Below are 17,993 nucleotides of genomic sequence, written 5' to 3' on the forward strand. Positions count from 1 at the left end.
ATTTGGTCTGGTCACCCTACCTGCATAATTTGTATCCTTCCTGTTCTTCTTTTTGAAGGTGTTCCTGGCAACGATGGTTCCTCCGCACACTCAGTGACTCACTGACACACAATGTTTGCACTGTTTTCATTTTATTTAAATTTACATCCCTTTTTCTGTGATGGAAATTTTAGATGTTGACTTTTGATCATATCTTTTGGACATTCTATGTAGGGGTGTCACGATACACTCAGTTCACGATACGATACGTATCACGATACTGGGTTCACGATAACGATACGATACGATACGATTTTACCAATATTTTTTTAAACTTGAATAATGACAATATATGACTGGAAAAGTAGTATTTTATTTGAAATGCACAAATACAAAACATGCTGTTGTGGGAAATTGTTATTACAATAACAACTAGAAAAAACATGAGATTGGAGATAAGGCTTATCTTGAAATAGAATGAGTTACACCGTCACTTAGATTTACTTTGAACTAAAAGGTTTCTCAGCAGTATAAATTCTCATTATGCATCTTCAGTTTTTCTTCAAACTCAAACAACAAGACTTTTCTTAGTCTATTTTTTATGCATCTTCAGTTTTTCCTGTCAAGTAAACAGTTTTGCCAGAAACTCAATTGAATGGTTTCTCTCCTGTATAACTTCTCATGTGTCTCTTCAGAGACTTGTTCAACTGAACTACTTTCCACACATTGAACTTCAACAAACAAAGACGTTTCTTAGTCTATTTTTGAAAAAAAAAAAAAAAAAAAAATTATAAAAAAAAAAAAAAAAAAAAAAAAAATCGCGATATGAGATTTCATCTCAACGATACATATCGTGACGTTTTACTATCGCGAAATTTCGTGGGACGATATATTGTGACACCCCTAATTCTATGTATATGTTTATTTTATTACAATTTATTTTAATGCGAGCTATGAATTTAAGACTGTAAAAAGTAATTTACTTTACACCCTTGTATTTATTGTATCAATTTGTGGTGTAGGGCTATATGGGGACAGGGTCGGTCACTGTTATCCCAGAAAATCTTCCTCTTTTTCACAGCCCAATCTTGGCAGGCATGGCTATATTTGACAATGCCTTATTTGCACATGCTATTTCAGAAAACTTGTAAGACAAACGAGTATTGTCTTAACTCATTGAGTGCCAGCCACTTTTGGAAAACGGATGCTCCCAGTGCCAGAGTTTCAGAGCGTTTTCAGTGATTTCTCGAGGCCCACAGAATATTGTGTGATAATACTATGTAAACACCGAACACGCCCAAAGAACGATGAGACTCTCTTCTATCATCAGCAAAAAAAAGTTTATTGATATCATTTTCCGTTCTTTAGTTATGAGCCGGAGAGTATAGGTTGATTTCACCAAAAAGAGACGTTTCAAATTAGAAGCTGAGATAATTAGCCTTTTGTGAAATGAAGCATTTCAAGCACATGACTGACTCTGAAGCTAATATTTTCTGATGTAACACCTCAAAAATAATTTCCTTCAATAAAACAGTGAAAACAAAGGAATTTTGTTTGGCAAAATAATATTTTTTAGCTGCAACCAGCAGCGCTGGCCCCTGCGTGCGCTGCTGGTTGCAGCTTCTTGCTGGTCTTGATTTACTGCTGGTGGGCATCAGATATTCTAGCTTGCCAATCTGTCCATCGAGCCTGCTGTCTGGGTCTGTCTGGGTCGGTGTTGTATGCTGCCCTGCGTGCCCCCCCCCCCCCCCCCCCTCAACTGCAAACCCCTCCTCCGTGGGTGTGTCTCTGGTGGCTCTGGTGGCTCTCTGCTGAGTTTGCTCTGCACTGAAAAGTGCGCTACATCCAGCTTTTTTACAGCGTTCCGCGTGTATTTGTTGCCCGCTCCCATCGCTTCCAGTTGAGAATAATAACAACTCCACAACTAATCATGCGGATGGGCTATCGCAGCGGACACGGAGGGGCTCAATTGTGGCAGCAGATTGGCTGCTGCAGGCACAGCTAACGTTATGCTTCATGCATACGATGCGATTTCCGTTTCCCCATGACTTCTTCTCTCTTTTTTCCTCACCTTTCTCTAATCTGGAGAGCACTGTCGCCACCTAATGGGTCCGTAAAATAGCTTTTACACATTCAACATCCACCATACTTTCACAGGAGATGGATCTGGCTTTGATCCACGTCCCACCGTCAAAAAAACGCAATTGACGACTTTAGTCGTCATTGGCACTCTACGTCAGTATTTGAATTGACGACTATAGTCATCATTTGCACTCAATGAGTTAATGTAAATGAATCAACTGGGGACGTTTCATGGTGATTAGTTCAAAGTAGTAGTATCTATTAGTTCAAAGTGGTATCCTTAATACTCCTCTCCCTCCGTTGTCTCCGTAGGTTATTTGCCAGCAAATGCAGCAGCTGCCTGGAGAAGATTGCACCCAGTGAGTTGGTGATGCGAGCTCTGCAGAAGGTTTACCACCTGGGCTGCTTCTGCTGCTGCGTGTGTGAGCGGCCGCTGTGCAAAGGTGACAGCTTTGTCCTGAGAGAAGGCCAGCTGCTGTGCGAGAGCGACTATGAGAGAGAGCGCCACCTGCTGAGCACAGCCAGCCCCCAAAACTCGGACTCTGGTAAGGCTGGGGACAAACAGTTTGCATTGAACAACACATAATAATAATAATAATAATAACTTTAATTTATATAGCGCCTTTCATAAAACCCAAGGTCGCTTCACAAGAGTGGGATACAGATAGGGGAGAGAGGGGGAGGAAAACAAACAAAACAAGCAAAACAAACAACAGGGATGGTTGAACTAAACTGAACTAACTCATGTGGAAAGGTCTGGTAGGAAAAGAGATGTGTGTTGAGGTGTGTTTTGAAACTGCTCAGGGTCGGGGCATTACGGATTTCGGCAGGGAGAGCGTTCCAGAGGGTGGGGGGCAGCCACGCTGAAGGCTCTGTCCCCAAAGGTTTTGAGTCTGGTACGGGGGATGGATAGCAGACCCGCGTCTGAAGACCGCAGGTTCCGGGATGGAGTGTGTTGGTGAAGGAGGTCGGACAGGTATTGGGGGGGCGAGTGCGTGAAGGGATTTGTAAGTGAGAAGGAGGAGTTTGTACAGGATGCGGAACTTGACCGGGAGCCAGTGGAGGTGGATGAGGGTGGGGGTGATGTGCTGCCAGGGCTTGGTGTGAGTGAGAACCCTGGCAGCTGAGTTCTGCACGTACTGGAGCCTGTCCAGGGCTTTGCTTGGAACCCCGGACAGGACTCCATTACAGTAGTCGAGCCGGGAGGTGATGAATACATGGAGGAGGGTTTCTGCCACGGAGTCTGAAGGAGCGTTCACACCGAGATATTTATTTTTCGCTCTGTCGCTCAAGTCAACCCTTTGGAATCGCTCTGTCGCTCTGTTTAAATCGCTCATCAACAGGCACACGAAATGACGGACATGTGGGGGATATAACGTTACGCAATGTCATGCTGTTTGTCCACTACGAGCCACCGTCATTGTTTACAAGCTAAGCCTATCAGCGTGCTCCTAATGCGAGCTCCATACCGGTAGGACAGACTTCACTTCATGTCAGCTGTCAGCCTGTCAATGCGGTTTGTTGCCACACAATAAAGCAGCGGTTTGTTCCAAGCCAGAGTGATCCTTGACTCGCTCTCACACAGCAGCCAATCAGCATTGAACAGCGAGCGACTGATGCCAGCGTATTTTCGCTCGAGTTGGGATATTTCATCTTGAGCGACGAGCGTATTTTCTCCCTGTCGCTCTGTCTCTGCCGCTCGGACGCCCAGCGATTATTCTCCCAGGCGAATATACGCTCAATCGCTCGTTTGCATTGACTTTGTATGTAAACTCGACGCCAGCGACCAACTTTAATAGGTCGGTGTGAACGCACCTTGAGAGTGAGGGACGGAGACGGGAAATGTTTTTGAGGTGGTAGAAGGCGGACTTGGTGATGGATTTGATGTGGGACTGGAAGGAAAGGGTGGAGTCAATGATGACGCCCAGGTTGCGAACTTCAGGAGATGGTTTGATGGAACAGCCCTCGACATAACATTGGATCTCAAGGATGTCCAGTGGCGCTGGAAGTACTTTTAGGTAGGGGGCGCTATAAGGTAGAGGGCGCTATAAGGCAGGGGGCGCTATAAGGTAGGGGGCTGCTATAAGGCAGGGACTCTCGGCGCCGGCCGACGTTTTTTGGACTTTTTGCCATAGTTAGAGGAATATTTAGTTTTAAATTAACATTAGGATTATACTGTTATACTGTCATTATTCAGTATCTTCTCCTTTTCTCACTCACTTTCATGTAACCACCTGCTCTCCCTTTAGTCGTTTTACACTACAACAGACAGCAACACAGGCATAAACACTGAACTTATTATTATTATGGAAAACCAGATTATGATGAAAATCAAACACTTTTGAAGAGAGAGCGTATGAAATAAGATTAGAGCTGGGAAGCACAAACTGTTTTTTAATGCATTTTGTTGCCGTTATAAACACAAGACAGCCAAATCCAACAATTTCGCCACCAGGGGGTGCTGCAGCACCCTCAGCACCCACCTTCCAGCTCCCTTGAGGATGTCTGTGTAGTGTAGAGGTCAAAGCACTCGCCTACCACCGTGGGAGACCCGCGTTCAATTCCCGGCGCAGTTGTACTTCCAGTTTGGTCAGACGTTCCTACAGACACAATTGGCCGTGTCTGTGGGTGGTAAGCCGGTGGGGTATGAGTCCATGGTCACCGCACTAGTGCCTCCTCGGATCTGTCGAGGCGCCTGTTCAGGGGGGAGGGGAACTGGGGGATAGCGTGATCCTCCCACATGCTACGCCTTGCTGGTGAAACCCCTCGCTGTCAGGTGAAAGGAAGTAGCACGGCGACTGCACATTTATCAGAGGAAGCATGTTACTACTCTAGGGCGGTCCACAGATAGGCAGGGCCCCGCCGGGTACCGGCAAAAAAACGCAGGGTGCGGGTAAAAAAATACATTTCTGTAAATTACCGGGTCGGGGTGCGGGGTAAAAATGAACTAAATGCAGGCAGGTAGTAGAACAACGTAGGATCCATGTATGTTTTTCTGTTGCACTCAGACTGAATTCTCAGTATTTTACGGTAATCTGGAGCATGAGGCAGGGGGTGTGTCTGGCAGCTGGTCTGAGATGTAGACAAATAGTTTCTGACGCACACGTTTTCCGCTTTGTTTACATAACCGGCATCATTTCAAGTATGCACATACGGTGCATTGTGTGATGGACTGCGCAAAACATTCAAAACTCAGCTGCGGGGTCAAGGTGATTGATTGGAGACGGACAGATGCTGTAGTAGGCTAACGTTAGCCTCCACTACATTACACCAGTGGCGAACCGTGCCCCCCCCCCCCCCCCCCCCCCCCCCACACACACACACACATTATATAGCCTACTGTACGTGCAAGTCTGAGGTCTCTGTGCGCACTGCGTGCGTCTTTACGCATTGGTGAGAGCGGACTATGATGAGTTATCTTCCACAGCCAGCTTCTTTAGGTCGCTGTATCGTTACACACAATAATTACTCCACTACTCCTCTCAGCTATGAAAATGACATTGCATAAACAAATAGATGTCACTGTCAGTAACACACAACCACAGTTTTAATAATGAGCTCAATACACAGAAAGACTCCAAAACTCAGCTCCCCCAGCGCCACCAGCAATAAAAAAAAGAATTTAACTTGCCAAATGACGTTCACTTGATGACAAAAAACATCCTCCCGAAAAGCAACAAGCAAGCCCTCCGAGCACCCAGCAGTAATATAGAGCATCTTGTGCCGAACTGCACAGGGCCGCGGGAAGTAGGGGTGCTGCAGGTGCTGCAGCACCCCCTAGATTTTTTCCAATTTTTTCCCCATTTTTTTTCAATTTTTTTTTAAACAAATGTAATTAAAAATATTTTGCAGTGCACTATGTTCCTTTCTTGTTTAAGAATGTTTCGGGAAATGAAAATGTAGCCTATTTAAATAGAATTATCAACAATAACAATCAAGGAAGTTACATGCTTGTAGGCTAGAGAAGAAGAAGAAGCGCGCATGCACGCACATGTTGTGTTGAACCAACCAACAACCAATACGAATTGTTTAATCTGGCAATAAAGAAATGTGAACTTGACATGCTATTTTAATAGCCTACTCAAAAATGCACCTCCCACTATACAGCAAAGAGAGGAGTCAATGTTTCTTGATATATGCCATTCAGATCAGAATAATTAGTCTAGTCATTAAGTTTGCTGATAATATTTCTATCATGTTAAGTCTGTCATGTTAACTGGTGTATTCAGAGCAAATAGGGAGATATAGAGCATTATCATCATGCTATATATCTCCCTCTTTGCTCTGAATGAGTGAGAAAAGGAGAAAATACTGAATAATTACATCACAACAGTATCCTAATGTTAATTTAAAATGAGATATTCCCCTAAATATGGCAAAAAAATGTAAAAAAAAAAAAACGTAAAAAAAAAATTTGGCGGGGCCCTTGCGGGCCACACCGAGAGTCCCTTCCTCCGAGCACCCCCTGCTTAAAATGACTTCCAACGGCCCTGGAACTGCATGTAAACTAAGCGTAAAGTTCCCAGTTGCTAGCCTGGAAATGGCGAAAATAATATATATATATATATTTTTTTTTATAGCTTTTTGCAGTTGACAGCTCCAGATCCTTTGAAAAGTACCGCTGCGCACGTCCATTTCCTAGTTCCACACAAAGCTTCCACATCATCATAAACTCCTCCCTCCTTCTCGTTCGTCTCGTCTCCTGGTTGGCTTGGATTCACGAATGCCTGCAAATATCCCCACCCACAACTCAACTAATTGTGATTGGCTAACCCCACAACTCAATAGAATTCTGATTGGTTAAAACACCTGTCATCAAAATTGTCGTCCCCATTTCATGATCAGAGTGGGTCTTCGCGAAGGGTTGCTGGCTTGCTGTCAATCAAATGCCATTTGCCAGTAGAGGCTGGTCCAAATATTTAACCCCATATTTGCTGAAACAAAGTGAGTCCAAGATCATAACAATTTACAGACATTATTATGTTATTTCAGTGAATAAAAACTAATAAATAACAAATACAAATAATTTATTAAGGGGAAAATTATTTTCTTTTCAATTTCCTCTTGGGCCTTCACTGAATACCTAAAAGCCCCAGACGGTTCGCCACTGCTTACACACTGGCTGTTTTCATAGCAACAGGCAACAACATGGATACCATCAAAGTGGAGAGGTTGAACGTTGTAAAAGTGGATTTACGTTACTGCAACAGTAACGTACATCATAAAGGCAGTATGGATTATACCGGACATATTGGAAATAACTGGTACAGTAAGTCACTTTGCTTGTACAACTGTCTGTAGCATCTGATAGCAGAGCTAACCAGCTGGTTAGTCAGCTAGCAGCTGCTAAGAGCTAATTAACGTACAGCAGCTGACGAGTCTCGGCCAGAAAGACTGCTGTTCGCCTCCCGTGTGAAACGGTGGCAGTTTCGTTAGGGTCACTACAAAATGTTTGCACTGCAGAGTAACGGTTATTATACTGTATCTATGCGGTTCCGGGTCGGGGTGCGGGTCTCATGTCTGCGGGGCGGGGTGGGTTGCGGTACTGATTGATCATATGTGCGGGTTCGCGGAGCGGGGTCAGTATGCAGCTGGATACCGATTCTGCATTAATTGAGAGATTAATGCATTTATTGTGTTTATATTTTAAAAAGCCAAACTGAACCAAAAATGGGTCTAGAACCCTGGGAAATTCAGTGAGGTCAAAATGACAGCTTATGGTCTTTCTAGGTAAACATGATATTTTCTTTGCCTTTTGCGTAATTCATATAAAAACTATATTTTAAATGACAATACAGACACTTTTAGGAAAAGTCAGGTACCCGCAGTATTGTCATTTTTAATTCAACAAGGTTATTGAACATATACATTTCAAAAAGCTCAAAATGACACTGTGGTCTTTCTAGTGTTATCCGCGCTCTCCGCGGATGCGGCGGGCCAGCTGGAGGTCTTTGGGCATGATGGTGACCCTCTTGGTGTGGATGGTGCACAGGTTAGTGTCCTCAAACAGGCCGACCAGGTAAGCCTCGCTGGCCTCCTGCAGAGCCGTGACAGCAGAGATCTGGAAGCGCAGGTCGGTCTTGAAGTCCTGAGCGATCTCTCTGACCAGGCGCTGGAAGGGCAGCTTGCGGATCAGCAGCTCGGTTAACGGTGAGGCTTCTTCATGGCCGGCCCGCTCTTAGGGACAGCCTTGGTGGCGAGCTGCTTCCTGGGAGCTTCTCCTCCAGTGGATTTACGGGCAGTCTGCTTCCTGGGAGCTTTTCCTCCAGTGGATTTACGGGCAGACTGCTTGGTTTTGTCCATGGTACAATGTTGAGTTCTTCCTTCCTTATGAGAAAAGTTAAAATATGTCTTTCTGCAGCAGTGTTGCCAGCAGCTTCTTCTTCTTATGGCTTTCCGGTTGACTGGATGGGTGGCTTGGATCTTCCACCACTTATATAGCCTCAGCCAGGAAGGATGAATTCACAATAGTGACATCACCGATGACATCACAATTGCTCGAGTGACATCACTGATGACATCACAATTGCTCGAGTGACATCACTGATGACATCACAATTGCAAGTGACATCACTAAGAAAATTCCTGATTTATGACATCATTGATGATGTCACAGACACAGACACAGCCCGCAAAATCGTGACTAACCCCCACCTGCCCACTTAGGCAATTTTAATTATGATAACATAATACACATAATTGAATCAGAGGCAATTATGTACTATGATAATAAGTAGGCTATACATTTATATCGTGTTACATTTAGAACCGGCCCATTTAGAACACTTTCCCTCACAAATCACAATGAAACAACCTTCACTAAGCCAGAATACCTTTAAAGGTTTCTAAAGTCTTGACTTGAGATCTTCTGTTTGTGTAAATGACTTGGAGATGACCATGTCAAACTCAAGGGGTGCGCGCTGCCACGGTTATGGCTTTCTTTAGTGTCCATGCAGCGCCCGGGGACCAACTTCAGTTCTTTGTCATCGCTGGTCAGGCTGCATGTTTTTAGTGGGGGTCCACACACAGACTCCACACAGAAGGGCCTTTTTGACAAGAGAGCCCACCTGGGCAGTAGACACTGAAGACATGGGGGGGGGGGGGAGAGACACACCCTCAGTGCCCACAGCGTCCCAGGCGGGAATTGAACCAAGGACCTTCTAACTGTGAGGTGACAGCGCTACCACTGCCCCACCGTGCTATTGTTAAATGTTTACTAACTTTTGAACTGCTAATCCCATCAATATGATTAAAAAACTCCCGTAAAGCAGAAATTCCTCACGTCTCGTTTGGACAGTTCCGTAGTGAATATGGTTTCCATCACGTTCTTCCTCTTAGCCAAACGGCGGTGGACGTTGGCTTAATCACCATTGTGTTAACTCAGTAACACACCAGAGTCCTGCACCGGGTCGTTAACTCAGTAACACACCAGAGTCCTGCACCGGGTCGTTAACTCAGTAACACACCAGAGTCCTGCACCGGGTCTTAACTCAGTAACACACCAGAGTCCTGCACCGGGTCTTAACTCAGTAACACACCAGAGTCCTGCACCGGGTCTTAACTCAGTAACACACCAGAGTCCTGCACCGGGTCTTAACTCAGTAACACACCAGAGTCCTGCACCGGGTCTTAACTCAGTAACACACCAGAGTCCTGCACCGGGTCTTAACTCAGTAACACACCAGAGTCCTGCACCGGGTCTTAACTCAGTAACACACCAGAGTCCTGCACCGGGTCTTAACTCAGTAACACACCAGAGTCCTGCACCGGGTCGTTAACTCAGTAACACACCAGAGTCCTGCACCGGGTCGGAGTTCCGCGGGGCCCCGCAAAAAAATGCGGGGTGCGGGTAAAAAATACACTTGTGTAAATTACCGGGTCGGGGCGCGGGTAAAAATGAACTAAATGTGGGCGGGGGGCGGGTGGAACAACGTAGGAGGCATGTACAGTATGTTTTTCTGTTGCACTCAGTCTGAGGCAGGGGGTGTGTCTAGCAGGGGGTGTGTCTGGCAGGGGGTGTGTCTAGCAGGGGGTGTGTCTGGCAGGGGGTGTGTCTAGCAGGGGGTGTGTCTAGCAGGGGGTGTGTCTAGCAGGGGGTGTGTCTGGCAGCTGGTCTGACTCTGAGATGCAGGCAGAGAAGGGAAGAGGAGAAAACTTTCTGAAGCACGTTTTCCGCTTTGTTTACATAACCGGCATCATTGTGTGACACTATATGGACTGCACAAAACGGCCAAAACTCAGCTGCGGGGTCCAGGTGATTGATTGGAGACAATACGAGTCGGACAGATGCTGTAGTAGGCTAATGTTAGCCTCCACTACAACCATACACACTGGCTGTTTTCATAGCAACAGGCAACAACATGGATACCGTGAAAGTGGAGAGGTTGAACGTTGTAAAAGTGGACTTACGTTCCTGCAACAGCGATCATAAAGGCGGTATGGATTATACTGGACATATTGGAAATAACTAGTGAGTCACTTTTCTTGCTGTACAACTGTCTGTAGCGTCTGATAGCAGAGCTAACCAGGTGGTTAGTCAGCTAGCAGCTGCTAACAGCTAATTAACGTACATCAGCTGACGAGTCTCGGCCAGAAAGTCTGCTGTTCGCCTCCCGTGTGAAACGGGGGCAGTTTCGTTAGGGTCACTACAAAATGTTTGCACTGCAGCTTAACGGTTATTATATATATGCGGTTCCGGGTCGGGGCGGTTCATGTCTGCGGGGCGGGGTGGGTTGCGGTACTGATTGGTCATATGTGTGGGTTTCCGGCGCTGGGGCGGTATTGCACGTCGCGGGGCCGGGCGGGGCCGGGTCTTGAAAATCAGACCTGCACAGGACTCTGGGCATCTCTTACAAGGCCCAGCTATCCCCCTGTGTGTCTGGGCTGGCCCAATGGCCCAGTCAAGTTTAGAAGCTACAATATTGCTTATTATCAACAAACCAAGCCAACAGCTATCAAAGCTGCTTTATGGAAAGTGCGTGACTGGAACTAATTGGTCATTCAGTGGCATTTTACGTAAGGGATAATGTATACTGAGCCGGTGATTACTGTGGAAATAATGACCGACAGGTGAATGATTTAGCCCGACGCGCAGCGGAGGGCTTAATATTCACCTGAAGGTCATTATTTCCAGTAATCACCGGCTCAGTATACATTATCCCGCTTAGAACACGGCCTACAACTAAATCATTCAATAATCTGACAAAAATAATTATTCAAATAGATTTTTTAATAGCGTTTTCAACACAAAGCGGTTTCATTCGTAATTGGCACACAAGACACCACAGCTGCAACTGGTTGGCCTAATTAGTAGCGTCTGCGGACAAAATGCTCTTACCAACTGATTAATCCAGGTGTGGCAGAGCAGCGGTCGGTTGTCGAGAAATAATGACCGGTGAATATTGTTGATTGACCAATCAGAATCGAGTATTCGAGAGAGCCGTGTTCTAAGCCCATGTAATGTAGCGTAGCTAACAACTAACAGTTAGCTGACGCCAGAGGCTAACGCTAGCCATTTACTTCCTACATTTATTTACGTCTTACCTGTCCATCAGACGTCAGACCATTGTTATGTCTGACGTCATCACCTGTTTTTAGCAACATCTTATTTTTTTTTACGTTAAGCACAAAAATACTTTCACCAACACATGACATATCTTAAAAACGACAAAATACACTGGAGGGAGGTTTTAAGCGGTGTCGTGACTTTGGCTCTCTATTTCCTTTTCCTGTCTGGCTGCAGAGAGGAGTGAGGATGACGAGCTGGATGTGAAGCCCGATGGTCCAGGTGGTCCAGGTGGTCCAGATGGTCCAGGTGGTCAGGGGAAGGGAGGCGACCCTCGCCGGCCCAAACGCCCGCGCACCATCCTCACCACCCAGCAGAGACGGGCCTTCAAGGCCTCCTTCGAGGTCTCCTCCAAGCCCTGCAGAAAGGTCAGGAAGAAAGTCGGCCTGGGCCACATCCAAAATGTAACATGGCAAATACTGTCCCACCAAAACACCACAGTGAAGCTTGAGCAAAATATGTTATACCTTCAGTGGAGGGAGAAATCCAGAATAAATCATATAATTAACTGTGCAGACCTCCGCCAGGGACATACTCCAGTCTGCTATGATGTGCTCATTTTGTGAGTCGGATCGGAACCCTGACCTTTGACCTAGCCCCGCCCCCTCCCTTGACCCGAATCGGATCGGACCCGCTCCAAAATGTTATGTGCTCTTCCTTGGCCCATGCTACACAAGTTTTATGAAAATCGGACCAGTAGGTCATCCTGTGACAGACCAGTAGACGGACAAACAAACGGCACCGATTACCGACCCACCACCCCCACCAGCGAAACCATAACCTCTTTAGCGGAGGTCAGGGGCGGTTCTAGGCCGTTTTTGGGTGGGCTTTAGCCCACCCAAAAATAGTCTCAGCCCACCCAAAAAAATAGAGGCAAAAAAAAAGTTTTTTTTTTTTTTTTTTTTTTTTTTTTTTTTTTCCCCCTCTCCAAATCCATGGTGGTCATTAGTAGCAGTTTCTGACTACACTCAATGCGCTGTGTGCGTGTTTCCCCCCCCCTCTATGTTCTTAGGGTGGGCTGAGACAAACATTTAGGGGGGTTCAGCCCACCCGAAAAGTTTCTAGAACCGCGGCTGCGCAGGCGCTCCCTCCTCCATCTATCTGCCTAATCCCACATCACTTCACACAGGTCACACACAGTACAGCAGCGAAGTGGTCCTCCACAGTCCACACAATCGTTCTCCCCACTCATGATCAATGAAACTGTGAGGTGAGCATTGAGCAGTCAGAGTCGTTAGTAGTTACTTAATTAGCGCATATTGATATGCAAATTAGCGCGTAACGTTGTTTCGTAGGCTAAACAAAAGAACTTGTGGCTGTGCCTGCCAGACAAACAGGTGGACTGGAGGAAGGTAGGTAGGCTACCATGGCACCAGCCAGCCATGTCATGCTAGCTCGCAGTAAAGTGGGTGTAAATGGATGCAATGTTTTTTGAGAAACATATGGGCATAAGTGACAAACATATTTTCAAACGGGTCCCTTGTTATCTGAATGAAATTAAGCCCTTCAGAATCGCAAGTGGCTGCTTTACACAGCCTGTCTGATGTGATGATGATGATAGCTTAAAATGCGTGCATGGCATGCTATTCCCTTTTCTTTCCTTCTTTCCCTATTTTTGCACGCTGTGGTGGTGGTAGCCTACCAACTTCCAACCAGTCAGATCTTGTTTTTTCCCACAATAATTTCATAATACCATTTGTAATGCCACCGTTGTAGTGCTGTTGTTCAAAATTAAAGTACATTTTCTCAGATTTATTGGTGTCTTTCTAGTCACACAATTTAATAGTCAGTGTTTCCCATACACTGATCTATTTGTGGTGGTACACCCTACATAGATTTTGACCCCCACAAATACTGCCACATATTAATTTCAACTAGTTGACTGCAAACTCCTGCTTTAGTGCTTACAGTATATTATTATCTTGTCGGAATATTATTCCAGCCAATAAGTTAGGAAGTTCCCTTTTGATATAATTTTACTTTTGTTTTGCCTACAAAGCAAAATGTTACTTTACTTGAAACTCCCCTGAAGTGATTTTGGTATTATTTATGCAAGCATAATTCTACCATAGAACCTGTATGCAGAATATATATAGTATATATAGGGAAACAATTATTTTTTCATCGCTGTAAAACCACAGAACGGTAAAGAAGATATTGATGTGTGTAGTTCTTCATAGATCTAGTCTCTTCATTTTGATCTCAAAGTGCGCCAGTTTGATCCATTTTTACTTGAAACTGTACAAAATTTTCTTCCGGGGGGGCATGCCCCCGGACCCCCCTGGGGGTTCAGCGGTCCATGACCTTTGGGTGGGCTGAGCCCACCCAAAGCTCAGATGCTAAAACCGCCCCTGGCGGAGGTAATGGACACCGTTTATACAGTAGGTGGAAACATAAATGAAAATGTGAAGAAAATTAGGCCAACCTAATTTTCTTCACATTTTCATCATGTGTGACACTAAAGCAAGATGAATACTTAGGGCCCTATCGTCGTACGGCGCTATCGTTTGCTCACCTCTTATGCTATCTTCCCTGCGTCTTAAGCTGTCGTCTGCCTCCACCATCCAGTTTTGCGCTGGAGTCTAAGCGCAGACACAGGTGTAGGCGTGGCCCAGGTGTGTCCGTGCACCTCTTAGCCTATCATCTGCCTCCCGCATGTCATGTTGCACTCTGGCGAAGATCTCAATTTTAACGCCAACTAAAAGCAGGTCTTAGTGCAAAAAAAAAAAAACACTACGCCTGAGCGCTATGGGGCGCACACAGTATTCACTACGCCTGAGCGCTAGGGGGCGCACACACTACACAGTATTCTCCGCGCAGTGCAGGAAATCCTCGCTTGGATACATTACGCACGGCATGGATGTCTCTCTCTCTCTCCAACACCTCACGCGGCACACACTCTTCCCTCCTCAGAATGCCATGTTGATTTTCAACTACAGTATAGCCTACATTGCAGAAAAAAACACACCTTGATTTAAAAATTAGAATTTGTTTGTCCATTTATTAGGCTACATAATTCCCGACCATGCAGGTCTGTGGTGTGAGGTAACAGTAGATTGCTTTTGAGAAAGTTGTGCCGGCCAGTAGGCTATACAGTAACCTCTTTCCCAACAATTGCACCATGCAACAATAGCTTAACCCGAGTGGACAATTCTGATATAGGCTATTGAAATAGGCTAGAATTAAAATCTCACACATCCCTACCGTATTAACACATTGACTGCCAGCCGTTTTTTTTTTGCTGTAGGTAGCTTTTGCCAAGCCGTTTTTTTGAGGATTCTGGCTCATTTTACAAGAGCCGAGGATTCTTTTCTGCTTGGAGTTTGTCAACACAAACTTCACAAAAGTACTAATAGAATGTGTGCTTTCTCTGTTTAAAAGAGTTAGTTTGTAGAGTTAGTAGTTATGTAGATATTAGCCGTTGAGTACAGCATGGTTTTAGCGTCTGAGAGTGAAAGCTGAGATAATCGCAGTTTTGTGAAATTCAATCAAACAGGCAGAACAGTCACTTTAACCATTTATTTTTGGCATCAGTGAGAGATCAGACATCCAAACAATATAGTTCCGAACGCCCTCTCCTTCAACTCCTCCCTCCGTGGGCGTGTCTAGTGGCTTTCAGCCTGCGTTTGTCACAAGCGAGTGCTCTGCTGCTGCTGCTGCTGCTGCTGCGAGTTTGAGCAGCCTCCCTCCCTGGCAGCGAGTTTGAGCAGCCTCCCTCCCTGGCAGCGAGTGTGGATAGGTCTCACTCGTCTCTTGGGTTTGAGAGCCCCGATGAAGCCCCGTGCGACTCTAGGCTTTATGCTGCCCACCCAGTCCATTTCTGGAACCCCCCACCGCAGCAGCGCGAAAGCGTCCCCGCCTACAGTATGAGAATGAGGCTCGTTCGTTTCTGACTGTAAAATCGCCAAGCCATTTCCTTGAGAATGGAGGAAGCAGCCGCGGGAGGCGGCTGCTTTTGGTTGACTTTCTCTCTGTCGGGAGAGGACCGTCGCCACCTAGCTGGTTGGTAAAATAGATTATACACATTCAATACTTCCAATATCTCCATAGGAGACGCGGGGGGCATTGATCCACGTACAGTAGCACCGTCAAAAAAAAAAATCGTTTTTTTTTGACGTATTAATACGTCAATGGCAGTGAACCGCTGGATTTTTTTTGACGTATTAATACGTCAGTGGCAGTCAACGTGTTAAAGAAACGAACATTTTTAAATGTGTATGTTATAGCCTATATGAACAAAACGACTAATTACAGTAAGCACACGCTTTGGGACATGGGGATATTCACTGCGTAACTGCGCGGCAGCCCTTTTGTGTGTTTCAAATGGATCGTTCCATCCAGCACCAATTTTCGTTAGTTTCTAATGGTTTATCTGATTCTCTCCCTCTCTCTCCCCTCTCTTCTCTCTCTCTCGCCCTCTCCCTTTTTCTCTCTCTCTCACTCTGTCACTCTGCTTGCCCACGGGCCTCAGCAAGAAAGAAGCTGCCGTCACAGACGTGACGCTGTGGCTTTTAAGGGGACTGGACTGGACATGATCTCACACGTGTGAAGACTGTTTTGGGCATAAACACGCCTATTATGGAGGTTTGCACGAGACGACGCCAGCCAAGCGCAGCGGGTTAGGGTTCAAACGGGCGCGGACGCAAAATGACCGCCTTTGCGACGATAGAGCCCATAGTGACGTATGGAGCTGCCGGCCGCAGCGAAAACTCTTTGCCCCACTTCATTACACAATACTGGATCCGATTCTTCTACTGTATAAATGGCATTGTTCTCCAAGTGCGAGCAATTGAAACACCTGTGTAGCCCTATCTGCGTGGGACTAATGCTACCAGGGGATGTCCGGTGTTTTTTTGCAATAATCCTCGGGTAATGTAATAATCACATTGTAAATCTGCCACATCTGTCATTTGTAAATTTCCAGGGCAAATTATTAGCAGTATCATGGGAACGACTAATTTTAGTATCCCGTCAAAGTTGGGGAGGGGGGGGGGGGGGGGGGTTATTCATAAATGACATGAGCTCCCCACATAATGTTTAATAGGGCTAATGCGTGTGACTTCCAGGTGAGAGAAACCCTGGCAGCAGAGACGGGCCTCAGTGTACGTGTGGTCCAAGTCTGGTTCCAGAACCAGAGAGCTAAGGTCAGTAAGCCAATACAAAAAGCAAGCTGTCATTCACATTGCATACAGATGTTATTACTATATAGCAGGGGTTCCCAAACTTAAGAATGCCGGGGCCCACTTTGAAATGTGAAAATCTTCCGGGGCCTCACCAAACCCCTTTAATCACAACTCTGATCAGCACACGAGACTAAGATGATGAATTTCACTATATATTTTTATTTAATTAACAAAGCATGTGAACTTTGGGATATGGCAAATTAATAACCCATCCACATACAAAAACTTTGGCAAAATATCCAAAAGCCAGATTGCCAACATTTTCTCCCCCTTACTTATCAGAAATATTTGTCTGCACAGGGGTTAAAGTGGGATTTGACAGGTGATTTTGAAAAGAAAATACACACGCATTTCACTTCCTACTCTCCAAACAATGCACTGCAATTTTCTTTTGGTTTAGCTAGATTGAATTCAAATTAGTCTGACATGGTTTGAAAGCTCGGCTGGGCTACATCACCCAAATCCCATTAGTAATGTTACAATGCGTTAGCTCAAATGCTAAGTGTTTCATGTATGTGGATTGAGTATGCTAATGCCATTAGTGGCAAGTTCCAGGATGTATAATGGTAGAATAAAAACATTGATTTGGGTGGTCTAACCTAGTTTGTTAGTGATTATTCAAGCTTTCCAGTTAAGTACGGTTCATTTGGTAGTTTGTATTTGTCCAATAACATCTGCCTAAAAAAATGTATGTGTGTGTGTGTATCGCTGTGCCCTGCAGCTCGCCCACTGCGTGTCGCATACGCAGCTCGGCCACTACACAGCCTCGCCTGCTCTATGACATCACTGATGCCATCAGACACTGATGACATCATCACTGATGACATCACTGAACTGCCAGGAAGGATGACATCACTGATGACATCACATCATTAGGTAATTAGGGCAATCACCTAATAAAAAAATCCAGCTCCGTCAGGTCACCCGCTCTTTACACCCCCTGAAAGTTTCAGCCCGATCGCACGTAAAATGGCATAGCTGTGGCTGGCCAAAATTCTGCTCACGCACACATGCACACGCGCACACACACACGCACACACGCACGCTCGCACGCACACACACACACACACACACGCACACGCACACGCGCACGCACGCACGCACGCACGCACACACACACACACACACACACACGCGCGCACGATAACATCACTGATGACATCATCACTGATGACATCACTGAT

The 17,993-nt window shown here is 45.7% G+C and overlaps 1 protein-coding gene across 1 annotated transcript in view; it reads left to right on the forward strand.

The window, feature by feature from the left end:
• LOC310777684 (LIM homeobox transcription factor 1-beta-like) overlaps positions 1–17,993 on the forward strand; it is a gene marked incomplete at both ends in the record, with an annotated part of 101,811 nt that overhangs the window by 75,991 nt on the left and 7,827 nt on the right. The window contains 3 exons of the mRNA XM_083638062.1: positions 2,374–2,606; positions 11,804–11,994; positions 16,693–16,770. Of these exons, the coding sequence (XP_083494188.1) occupies positions 2,374–2,606; positions 11,804–11,994; positions 16,693–16,770 (502 nt within the window). The remainder of the gene's footprint in view (positions 1–2,373; positions 2,607–11,803; positions 11,995–16,692; positions 16,771–17,993) is intronic.

The sequence above is a fragment of the Poromitra crassiceps genome (assembly GCF_964638095.1).
Source record: "Poromitra crassiceps genome assembly, chromosome: 6".
Taxonomy (NCBI): Eukaryota; Metazoa; Chordata; class Actinopteri; order Beryciformes; family Melamphaidae; genus Poromitra; species Poromitra crassiceps.